Source organism: Pelophylax lessonae, assembly GCF_965119305.1.
Source record: "Pelophylax lessonae genome assembly, chromosome: 9".
NCBI classification, from domain to species: Eukaryota; Metazoa; Chordata; class Amphibia; order Anura; family Ranidae; genus Pelophylax; species Pelophylax lessonae.
Window position 1 is genome coordinate 33,119,426 of NC_138776.1, and position 13,159 is coordinate 33,132,584.

Sequence of the window (13,159 nt, forward strand, 5' to 3'; positions counted from 1 at the left end):
CCGCAAAAACTGAACCGCGATGGAGCGGGGGATTACTGTATCATAAATAAGTGCATCACATACCCCAACACCACAGATAAAGTAGACACCCCTGCAACTATAAAAATGACCACTAGATGGCAACCCAGTATTTGAAACATATATACAAGATTGTATTATCATTGAGAAAAAAAGCGGGGCTTACGCATGTTTAGGTTGAAAAAGACTATAGTCATCACTGTTAGACATGTGCAGTTCTTTTCGTTCTGAATAAATATTCAGACAAATTTTTCGTTATTCGGCGATTCGGACATATCTGAATCCCCAAATTACAGTACAGACAAATTTTACAGAATTCTCCAAATAACGAAATGAACTTTGTCACAACATTAATGCCCCACATGGGTAACTAATGTTTCCAGAAGCAAATAAGACCAGATGATAAAGTAGGTACAGTAAACCCCCCTCCATTACTGGGGTTACGTTCCGGACCCAGCCGCGAAAAGTGAAATTCCGCGAAATAGAAAAACCCTATTAAAATGCATTGTAGGCATGTTTATTTTACTGTCACTGTACGTGTAAAAGCATTTTAAGGTCTTTAAAAACACTTTTAAAACAATAGAAACTCATTTAAACACATAAAAGATACTAAGAGACATAGCAAGAGCTATGGAAAACACAAAAATATTTCATTTTTAATGATTTATATAGTAAAATAACATTACAAAAAAAGAACGCAAATTACCGGGACCGCAAAAACTGAACCGCGATGGAGCGGGGGATTACTGTATCATAAATAAGTGCATCACATACCCCAACACCACAGATAAAGTAGGCACCCCTGCAACTATAAAAATGACCACTAGATGGCAACCCAGTATTTGAAACATATATACAAGATTGTATTATTATTGAGAAAAAAAGCGGGGCTTACGCATGTTTAGGTTGAAAAAGACTATAGTCATCACTGTTAGACATGTGCAGCTTTTTTCGTTCTGAATAAATATTCAGACAAATATTTCGTTATTCGGAGATTCGGATATATCTGAATCCCCAAATTACAGTACAGACAAATTTTACAGAATTCTCCAAATAACGAAATGAACTTTGTCACAACATTAATGCCCCACATGGGTAACTAATGTTTCCAGAAGCAAATAAGACCAGATGATAAAGTAGGTACAGTAAACCCCCCTCCATTGCGGGGGTTACGTTCCGGACCCAGCCGCGAAAAGTGAAATTCCGCGAAATAGAAAAACCCTATTAAAATGCATTGTAGGCATGTTTTTTTTACTGTCACTGTACGTGTAAAAGCATTTTAAGGTCTTTAAACACACTTTTAAAACAATAGAAACTCATTTAAACACATAAAAGATACTAAGAGACATAGCAAGAGCTATGGAAAACACAAACATATTTCATTTTTAATGATTTATATAGTAAAATAACATTACAAAAAAAAACGCAAATTACCGGGACCGCAAAAACTGAACCGCGATGGAGCGGGGGGTTACTGTATCATAAATAAGTGCGTCACATACCCCAACACCACAGATAAAGTAGGCACCCCTGCAACTATAAAAATGACCACTAGATGGCAACCCAGTATTTGAAACATATATACAAGATTGTATTATCATTGAGAAAAAAAGCGGGGCTTACGCATGTTTAGGTTGAAAAAGACTATAGTCATCACTGTTAGACAAGTGCAGTTCTTTTCGTTCTGAATAAATATTCAGACAAATTTTTCGTTATTCGGCGATTCGGACATATCTGAATCCCCAAATTACAGTACAGACAAATTTTACAGAATTCTCCAAATAACGAAATGAACTTTGTCACAACATTAATGCCCCACATGGGTAACTAATGTTTCCAGAAGCAAATAAGACCAGATGATAAAGTAGGTACAGTAAACCCCCCTCCATTACTGGGGTTACGTTCCGGACCCAGCCGCGAAAAGTGAAATTCCGCGAAATAGAAAAACCCTATTAAAATGCATTGTAGGCATGTTTATTTTACTGTCACTGTACGTGTAAAAGCATTTTAAGGTCTTTAAAAACACTTTTAAAACAATAGAAACTCATTTAAACACATAAAAGATACTAAGAGACATAGCAAGAGCTATGGAAAACACAAAAATATTTCATTTTTAATGATTTATATAGTAAAATAACATTACAAAAAAAGAACGCAAATTACCGGGACCGCAAAAACTGAACCGCGATGGAGCGGGGGATTACTGTATCATAAATAAGTGCATCACATACCCCAACACCACAGATAAAGTAGGCACCCCTGCAACTATTAAAATGACCACTAGATGGCAACCCAGTATTTGAAACATATATACAAGATTGTATTATTATTGAGAAAAAAAGCGGGGCTTACGCATGTTTAGGTTGAAAAAGACTATAGTCATCACTGTTAGACATGTGCAGCTTTTTTCGTTCTGAATAAATATTCAGACAAATATTTCGTTATTCGGAGATTCGGATATATCTGAATCCCCAAATTACAGTACAGACAAATTTTACAGAATTCTCCAAATAACGAAATGAACTTTGTCACAACATTAATGCCCCACATGGGTAACTAATGTTTCCAGAAGCAAATAAGACCAGATGATAAAGTAGGTACAGTAAACCCCCCTCCATTGCGGGGGTTACGTTCTGGACCCAGCCGCGAAAAGTGAAATTCCGCGAAATAGAAAAACCCTATTAAAATGCATTGTAGGCGTGTTTTTTTTACTGTCACTGTACGTGTAAAAGCATTTTAAGGTCTTTAAACACACTTTTAAAACAATAGAAACTCATTTAAACACATAAAAGATACTAAGAGACAGAGCAAGAGCTATGGAAAACACAAACATATTTCATTTTTAATGATTTATATAGTAAAATAACATTAAAAAAAAAAACGCAAATTACCGGGACCGCAAAAACTGAACCGCGATGGAGCGGGGGATTACTGTATCATAAATAAGTGCATCACATACCCCAACACCACAGATAAAGTAGGCACCCCTGCAACTATAAAAATGACCACTAGATGGCAACCCAGTATTTGAAACATATATACAAGATTGTATTATCATTGAGAACAAAAGCGGGGCTTACGCATGTTTAGGTTGAAAAAGACTATAGTCATCACTGTTAGACATGTGCAGTTCTTTTCGTTCTGAATAAATATTCGGACAAATTTTTCGTTATTCGGCGATTCGGACATATCTGAATCCCCAAATTACAGTACAGACAAATTTTACCGAATTCTCCAAATAACGAAATGAACTTTGTCCAAATTTCTGAAATTCTAATTGAAATTTGACTCTAATTTTACATCCAATTCCATTCGAATTTGAACTGTGAACATATTGTTGAAATCAAAGACTGTGTGGGTTATTAGAGTACCATTTCGAAATAATGCTGTTTTTGTTTAGCCAAAGATGATTTAATGAGTCATTGTAATCATTTAATGAAGATTTTTCTTTTGGTCATTTGCTTTGCAAGTGCAAAATTGATAAAAAGAAACCAGTAAAATATAAATATTTAAAGCATTTGTACCTGACATTATTTTTCCTCAGCTGGCTAAAACTTCTGCACAGTATTGTACATAGTAAAATGTTGAAAGCAAGACACTACTTTTACTGTATTAATTAGAACACTTCACATATTTTGAATAAACATATTATTGTTTCAAACAAGAATAACCTGTTGCCGATGCCGACCACCCGCCACAGGTATACGGCGGCAGGCAGCTGCTCCCAGGCGGATCGCCGTAGCTGTACATCGCTCGCTCTGGGAGTCTAGAGGGCGAGTGCGCGCCGCCGGCGCCACGCTCCCGCCCCTGCTCATCAGCGGGAAAGCCGATGCAGCGGGCAGGTGGCTCCAATTGTCGCCTGACACCCACGATCGTTCTCCGCTGAGAGAGAAGGACGGTCGGCTGTTGTAAACACAGCTGACCGTTCTTCTCCCTGGAATGATCATAGAGCCCCTGTGATCCTTCTATATAGGATCACATGTCTCTATGGTCATTTAAGAAGCCACGCCCCCCCCCCCCCCCCCCCACAGTTAGAATCACTCCCCTAGGCTCACATTTAACTCCTTGATCAACCATAATGTTAACCCCTTCCCTGCCAGTGTCATTATTACAGTAACAGTGCATATTTTTAGCACTGATTACTGTAGTAATGTCACTGGTCCCCCCCAAAGTGTCAAAAATGTCAGTCAGGTGTCTGATCTGTCCTGCAAAAAATCACAGATCGCCGCCATTACTAGTAAAAAAATAACAAAACAATAAAATGACATAAATCTTTCCCGTAATTAGTAGACGTAATAACTTTTGTGCAAATGCTTAATGTGATTTTTTTTTTACCAAAAATATGTAGCAGAAAACAATTGGCAAATTGGAAGTTATGTAGAAGTGGAAGAGGACTCCAGAGGCAACCTGTGAAGCTCTGGTGAACTCCATGCCCAAGAGGGTTAAGGCAGTGCTGGAAAAAATTGGTGGCCACACAAAATATTGACACCTTGGGCCCAATTTGGACATTTCCACTTAGGGGTGTACTCACTTTTGTTGCCAGCGGTTTAGACATTAATGGCTGTGTGTTGAGTTATTTTGAGGGGACAGCAAATTTACACTGTTATACAAGCTGTACACTCACTACTTTACATTGTAGCAAAGTGTCATTTCATCAGTGTTGTCACATGAAAAGATATAATAAAATATTTACAAAAATATGAGGGGTGTACTCACTTTTGTGAGATACTATATATCCAAGAAGATTTCTGTTAGAACTTATAGACTGCATACTATAAAATGGACACTAGAGGGCACAGCTTCTTCTTTATGAACACTAACATATTCTCTGAACAAAAGCTTTTATCGATGTTAGGTCAATAATTAAAAAGAAAATGCCAGTTTTTGTGCATAAAACAGCAATATGTGTGTGGAAGAGCACCTCTATTTCTTTTGTTACATGAGCCTCTAAACAGATTGTCAGTTGTTTGGCCTAAACCATGCAGAAATGCATTCTGCAAAAAAAAAAAAAGGCTCTAAATAAGGGGCAGCTTATAATACCTCGAGTTTTAAAACTGATTGTCCATTTCTCCCCTCTATTAATCTTTTTTTCTGTATCCCAACTTGCAGCACTGGAGTCACTGGTTTGAATCCTGGCCAGGACACTATCTGCATGGAGTGTGCATGTTCTCCCTGTGCCTGCATCGGTTTCCTCCAGGTACTTTGGTTTCTTCCCAAATGCCAAAAACATGCTGGAAAGTTATTTGGCCTCTTTCCAAATTGACCATAGTATTGTATGTGGTCGTATGTGAACAGGGCTGGTGGTAGACTATTTTGCGCCCTAGGCAAGACCAGTTACTTGCACCCCCACCCCCAAAAAAACTGTACATATTGCCCCCTCTTTAACCCTACACCCCCTTCCTGTATACACTGCCCTCTTTAATCCTACACCTCCCTTCCTGTACACACTGCCCCCCTTTCCTGCACACTGCCCCCTTTAACATTACATCCCCTTCCTGTACACACTGCCTTTGTTTAACCCTACACCTCCCTTCCTGTACAGACTGCCCCCCCCCCTTCCTGCACACTGCCCCCCTTTAACGCTACACCCCTTCCTGCACACACATCACCCCTCTCTAGAGGTGACATCCACCGGGGATGAGGAGGTGACAGGAGAGGAATGTGGCACTGGCCATAGCTGCACCCCCTAGGTGGCAGTGCGCCCTAGGCGGCTGCCTAGTTCGCCTAGTGGTAGCACCGGCCCTGTATGTGAAAGAGGAACCTTAGATAGTAAGCTCCTTGAGGGCAGGGACCAATGTGAATGTACAGTATGTAAAGCACTGTATCAATTGTTGGTGCTATATAAAATTGCCAATAGTAACTAATCAAATAAATAATAAAAGACCTACATCTGTTTCTAAATCTGGTCTTGTTCCACCTAATTATGCATAGGTAGGAAATATGATACTCTTTTATTAGAAGCAGAAACAATAGCAAAATAAAAAAATACAATATGTATAACCATCACTCTACTATATCATGCTCATTATTGGAGGAGTTTGTAACCATGCAGAACCCAACAGGGAACACAAAGACCTTAAAGCAGAGTTCCAGCCTAAACACACACTCACCTGTCCCACGGTCCAGCGATGTGGCCGCCCGAAGTCTCCCTCTCTGCTCTGCGGCGCCGGCATCACTGGTGTGGGCACCCGGCTGTGACAGTTTGCGGCTTCACAGCCAGGTACGCACTGCGCATGCGTGAGTTGCGCTACGCGTCGTGATTGGCCGGCAATCTTCTGGGACCTCTGACATGTCCCAGAAGATTGCAGGGAGGGAGGGGGAGAGGAGAACTTCCGCTCAGGGCGCCACGTTGCTCCGAGCGGAAGTGGGAGCGGGTACCTGTCAAAACTAGGTACCCGCCCCCCCCCCCCCCAAAAAAAATGACATGCCAAATGTGGCATGTCAGGGGGTTAGAACTACCTAACATTTTGGGTGGAACTCCACTTTAACCACTTTACCACCGGAGGATTTTGCTGTCTTACGTCTGGGCCACTTTTTGCGATTCGGCACTGTGCAAATTTAACTGACAATTGCGCGGTCATGCAACGCCGTACCCAAACGAAATTTACGCCCTTTTTTTCCCCACAAACAGAGCTTTCTTTTGGAAGTATTTGATCACCTGTGCGATTTTTACTATAAACAAAAAAAGAGCGTAAATTTTGAAAAAAAAAAAACAATATTTTTCAAATTTTTTTATATGAAATCCCCCCCCCCCAAAAATTTTTTAAATTTTTGGCCAATTTGTTTTCTGCTACCTATGTTTGGTAAAAAAAATCACAATAAGCTTATTTTGATTGGTTTGCGCAAAAGTTATTGCGTTTACTAACTAAGGGAAAGATTTCTGTAATTTTTGGTGGGTTTTTTTTAACGAGTAATGGCGGCGATCTGCGATTTTTTTTGCGGGACTGCGACATTGCGGCGGACGGATCGGACCCTTGACTGACATTTTTGACACTTTTGGGGGTATCAGTGACATTACTACAGTAATCAGTGCTATACATATGCACTGTTACTGTAAAAATGACACTAGCAGGGAAGGGGTTAATTTTATTGGAGAGGGAGGGGTTAATGTATGCCTGGTGCTTACTGACGTGTGTGGGGGGAGGTGACTGAGTGACACAGACACAGATCGCAGGTTCAGCTATGCTGAACCCTGTAATCTGACCCTGCCTGTCACTTAGGAAACTTGTGTAAACAAAGCGGGCGGATCTCCAGACTCAATTCCCCGACGATCGGGGAAGAGCAGCGGCGATCGCCGCTGCTCCTCCCCTGGCCCGACTCCCGCTGTGACTGAATACAGTGGGAGCCAGCCTCCCCACCGAGATAGGGGAGTGTCTGGCAACTTAGATCTACGTTGCCAGACGATAACGAACCACTTTGCCGCAGTAGAGCTCCAGTGGTTAAAGAAGTAAGGATAGTGTCTATCTCACCTACCTTTCTTACACTGAGCATTATGGCTTCTGCTCAACGGCAGTTATGTCTCAAAGAGTTTCCCACCATTAAATTCTGCTCCTTTAAGCCTTCAGAGGAGTGCCGCTCCCTGTGCCAAGGTCCTCTATAAATAATGCATTCATAATTCCCTCCTGAACGTAGCTATATTGCAGTTTTTGAGGCACAGGGAGGGATCCCGACAAGGTCCCCCCCATACAACATCATTATATGACCATTGCAGGCACATCAGTTAATGAGTGATGTAATATCTACTGGCTAGGACTGAATGTGGTCTTCCATGCAAATGATTCCACAGCATAATGTGTACCGTTGGCTCCTTTGACATGGTACAAGTAAAACTGGGGTGCTCCAATTTGTGAAAATAAATCCTCCCACCCTTGATGCCCAGTGGTGTTTCTCCCTTGGTCCCTGAGTGCCCCGGTGCCTGTCTGTTATGGGGGGATATCTGGACATACATAGTGGTTAGGGCTTGTTAGACAGTTGGCCGCAAATACGAGGTAGCAGTAGAGGGGCACTGGACAAACTGTGGACAAAGTCATTACTTGAACCCAACTGGACAGTAAAAATTGGTAGTTCACCACAAAGATGGTGTAGGTTTAGAGGTCAAATACTTTTTTACATAGGGCCAGATGGGTTTGGACAGCTTTTTTCCATGAATAAATGAATCATTATTTAAAAACTTCATTTTGTATGTACTCGAGTTATCTTTGCGTAATACTAAAATTTGTTTGGTGATCTGAATTATTTAATGTGACAAATGTACAAAAAAAATAAAAAAAAACAGAATGGGGCATATACACGGCACTGTACATTTAACGCTACCTTCCCTCACGCAAACAATGCTGCTGTCTGCTGTGACCCCTGTGCTCCTTCATCCAGAGTGGGGGGGGGGTGCTTTAATACAGGAGGTGTGTTACTGGCCAGATCACAAGGTGAAAAAAGAGGGGAAAAAACAAAGAAAAGTAAAACAAATGCAGCCACCACATCCAATAATTGGTAAGCTTCAATATATTACATTTTTGAGTTTGGGTTTATTATTGCTTCAAGGGAGAACAAGGCAAATTACCTTTGATAATCATAGGCATATAGGACTATGTGATGGTACTCACCGTCACTGGGGGTGAAAGACAGATACATAATGTTTTGGATTGCTTCAAGTTGGTTTGGATTGCTTCAAGTGGGACAGTAATATTTGTCAGCCATGTATTTTGAGAAATATGTGAGGACTATTCCTGTTTGATTCTGAACATGTTCATTGAAAGAGCTAATCACATTGGCTTCTGTTCCATGTCCTTCAATGTCAGAGACAGGCTTTCCCTATTGTTTGTGTATTGAGATAATGTGTATTGTATTGCAGGAGCTTGAGGGTGGAAAGTCTGCTAGTTAATTGTCTCAGGTTGATTGAATCACTGTCATCTATTAGTTGCTGAGTGGAAATAGTATACGGTTTGTGCAGGTTGTTCTTTAGATATGTTAATTCTATTTCTGTATACAATTTCATCTGCATATCATAATGTAATCAGGCAACCCCTGACCTGTGTGTGTTAATCTGATCCAGAAAGGGAGGACCATGCTGTATATAAATTCTGTGTGACTGTTCAATAAAGATTGATTCCAGTACAAGCTAAGTTGTTGGCTAGCTTTGTATGGGGGCGGCTAGGATTTGATATCTATGTCCATGACTGCAAGGAAGCTGTATACTGACGGAAGACCACAAGTACAGTGTGGGTCAAAGTTCTGTTACAGACTAATCCTCTTAAAAAAAACAAAAACAAAACTACAGCAATATGAAATATAGATGGACAATTGTCCAGCAAACTTTCGCTATGAGCATTGCAGAACAAATTCTTTAGAGGTGGACCAATTACATTATGAAAATAAGGCAGGATAAAGCAAATCCGATTTAAAAATAATGGACACATAAAGTATCTCACAAAAGTAAGTACACCCCTCACATTTTTGTAAATATTTTATTACTGTATATCTTTTCATGTGACAACACTAAAGAAATTACACTTTGCTACAATGTAAAGTAGTGAGTGTACAGCTTGTATAACAGTATAAATTTGCTGTCCCCTCAAAATAACTTAACACACAGCCATTAATGTCTAAACCGCTGGCAACAAAAGTGAGTACACCCCTAAGTGAACATGTTCAAATTGGGCCCAAAGTGTCAATATTTTGTGTGGCCACCAATATTTTCCAGCATTGCCTTAACCCTCTTGGGCACTGAATTCACCAGAGCTTCACAGGTTGCCACTGGAGTCCTCTTCCACTTCTAAATTACGACATCATGGAGCTGGTGGATGTTAGAGACCTTGCGCTCCTCCGCCTTCTGTTTGAGGATGCCCCACAGATGCTCAATAGGGTTTAGGTCTGGAGATATGCTTGGCCAGTCCATCACCTTTACCCTCAGCTTCTTTAGCAAGGCAGTGGTCATCTTGGAGGTGTGTTGGGGTCATTATGATGTTGAAATATTGCCCTGCTGCCCAGTCTCTGAAGGGAGGGGATCATGCTCTGCTTCAGTATGTCACAGTACATGTTGGCATTCATGGTTCCCTCAATGAACTGTAGCTTTCTGAGGGGACAGAACATTTACACTGTTATACAAGCTGTACACTCACTACTTTACATTGTAGCAAAGTGTAATTATAATGTTTGGGGGTTCTAAGTTATTTTCTGGCAAAAAATACTGATTTTAAACATGTGTCAGAAATGGGCTCGGTCCTTAAGTGGTTAATGGCTGTGTGATGAGTTATTTTGAGGGGACAGCAAATTTACACTGTTAGAGTCGGTTCACACTATGGCGACACGACTTTGGGGGCGACTAGTGAAGTCGCCGTGCACCGCGGTAGTGTGAACCGGGACTTATACAAGCTGTACACTTACTACTTTACATTGTAGCAAAGTGTCATTTCTTCAGTGTTGTCACATGAAAGGATATAATAAAATATTTACAAAGCTGTGAGGGGTGTACTCACTTTAGTGAGATACTGTAGGAAAATCCTTTTTGAAAGTGAGATAAAAGTAGGATAATAGCACAGATTCAAATAAGGGACCATAGGGTGAATTTTATTTAAAAATGAAGGATGAACAATGTGAATCTTCTTTGGAAAAAAAAAAACATCATTTTTTTTTTTTTTTTTTTTTTTTAATGATTATATACAGTACAGTGGGTATAGAAAAGCATCAAAATCCAAATAAAGGATATAACATCAATATGTCAGGAAAAAAAAAAAAATCAAAAACAGAATGACTGAGTTGGAAAAAGGATCCCTTATGCCAGTATTTTGTTTAGCCACCTTTTGCTTTAATTTCAGCCTTTAGTCTGTTGGAATATTTCTCTACTAACTTTGCACATCTAGACTTTGCAATATTTGCCCGCTCTTCTTTGCAGAACTGCTCAAGTTTGTGGACTGCAGTCTTCAAGTCAATTCACAGATTTTCTTCAGGGTTTAAGTCTGGGCTCTGACTAGGCCATGCAAGGACATTCACCCTTTTCTCCTTCAACCACTATGTGGTCATACTTGCTGTGTGCTTTGGGTCATTGTCATGTTGGAAGGTAAACATTCTTCCCATTGATAACTTTCTGGCAGAGGGCAGCAGATTTTCCTCAAGAATTTGAAGGTATTTTGTCCCATTCCTTTTTCCTTCTATCCTGACAAGTGCTCCAGTCGCTGATGCAGAAAAATATCCCCATAACAGGATATTTCCCCCTCCATGCTTTACTGTAGGAATGGTGTTATGAGGAGCTGTATTGGATTTCCACCGGACATATCATTTGGTGTTGAGGGAAATAATTAAATTTTAGTCTCATCTGACCACCTTAAACGCACCTTGAAGTTTCTGAGGCAACATGAAAAAAGGCGTTATGGTCAGATGAGACTAAAATGTAATGATTTGGCCTCAACGCCAAAGGATAGGTCTGGCGGAAATCCAATACAATTCACCAATGACAAAGTATTTATCCATCTTGTCTTAAAAATACAGACAGACAGACAGACAGACGAATGTCCAGAAAGCTTTCAGTGTTAGCATTGCAGAATGAAACCTTTAGGAACAGTTATTTCTGGGTACATTTTATGCGCATATAAAAGTTTATTTTAATGGCAATATCTTCAAAGTGTTTAGGGGTGTTCAGTTGCTGAATGGAGGGATTTATAGGGAAATATATAGGAGAACTATATATAGCAGGGGTCCTCAAATGCGGCCCGCCAGGGTCCTGAACCCAGCCGGCCGGTCGGGATGTATCATTCACATTGTTTTTTTTTCCTGAATCACCTAATTAGAGCCAGAGGTTCTAATAGACTTCAGAAAAGGGTGGACCCGGGGCGCAGAGCACCGCGCCCTAGCCCACCCATTTGTGTGACAATAGCGAATGGAAATTCCCTATTGTCACACGGATCCTTCTCCTGGCCAATCAGGAAGCGACTCCGATACCCGCTTCCTAAATGGCCGAAAGGCGAACTCATGCCATTGGCCCGAGGAGGAGGCGGGAGGACTCGAGGAGACGCCGCCGCCGCTGCAGATAAGTGCACTGACTGGTCTCTGCATTCAAGGGGGTACGGCACACTGGTATGTCTGCATTGAATGGGGGCACGGCACGCTGGTCTGTCTGCATTGAATGGGGGCATGGCACGCTGGTCTGTCTGCATTGAATGGGGGCACGGCATGCTGGTCTCTCTGCATTTAATGGGGGCACGGCACGCTTGTCTCTCTGCATTGAAAGGGGGCACTCTGGTCTCTCTGCATTGAATGGGGGCACGCTGGTCTCTCTGCATTGAATGGGGGCACGCTGGTCTCTCTGCATTGAAGGGGGCACGCTGGTCTCTCTGCATTGAAGGGGGCACGCTGGTCACTCTGCATTGAAAGTGGGCACTCTGGTCACTCTGCATTGAAAGGGGGCACGCTGGTCTCTCTGCATTGAATGGGGGCACGCTGGTCTCTCTGCATTGAATGGGGGCACGCTGGTCTCTCTGAATTGAATGGGGGCACGCTGGTCTCTCTGCATTGAAGGGGGCACGCTGGTCTCTCTGCATTGAAGGGGGCACGCTGGTCACTCTGCATTGAAAGTGGGCACACTGGTCACTCTGCATTGAAAGGGGGCACGCTGGTCTCTCTGCATTGAAAGGGGGCACGCTGGTCTCTCTGCATTGAATTTGTTCATATTTTTTTTCAAACTATAGTCCGGCCCTCAACAGTGTCTGAGGGACTGTGAACTGGACCCCTGTTTAAAAAGTTTGAGGACCCCTGATATACAGTATGAGGATTATGCATAAAAGTAGAAGTGATTTTCCTGACATATCTTTTATGATTTTGTGATATATTTCTCAGCATGCAGGATATAAAACCAGGTCTGCTTATTCATGAAAGGTGGGAGACGATGCAAATATTCTTATGAAGTTGACTTTGGAAAATAATAAATCATTATTCAATCAACTTTTTGTTGGATGGAATAGTAATTGGTTGAAATCCCTGTTGGCATCCCCAATGGAAAGATTCATCTTCTCTATCTGCCCTGTTGACCAAAATCACCTGGACTTAACATTAAAGTAGAACTAAAATAGAACTAAGGGGGCGTGGCTTGGCGCGCAACGTGGATGGCTGCCTGAGAGCAAAGCTCCGGACCTGAAGCGGCTCCTTCTGCACA

General features: G+C 41.5%; 1 protein-coding gene across 1 annotated transcript in view; it reads left to right on the forward strand.

The window, feature by feature from the left end:
- LOC309563291 (transient receptor potential cation channel subfamily V member 6-like) overlaps positions 1 to 12,879 on the forward strand; it is a gene marked incomplete at both ends in the record, with an annotated part of 90,615 nt that extends 77,736 nt beyond the window's left edge. Inside the window, one exon of the mRNA XM_082267695.1 lies at positions 12,844 to 12,879. Coding sequence (XP_082123821.1) covers positions 12,844 to 12,879 — 36 coding nt within the window. The remainder of the gene's footprint in view (positions 1 to 12,843) is intronic.
- Between the last annotated feature and the right edge of the window lie 280 nt (positions 12,880 to 13,159).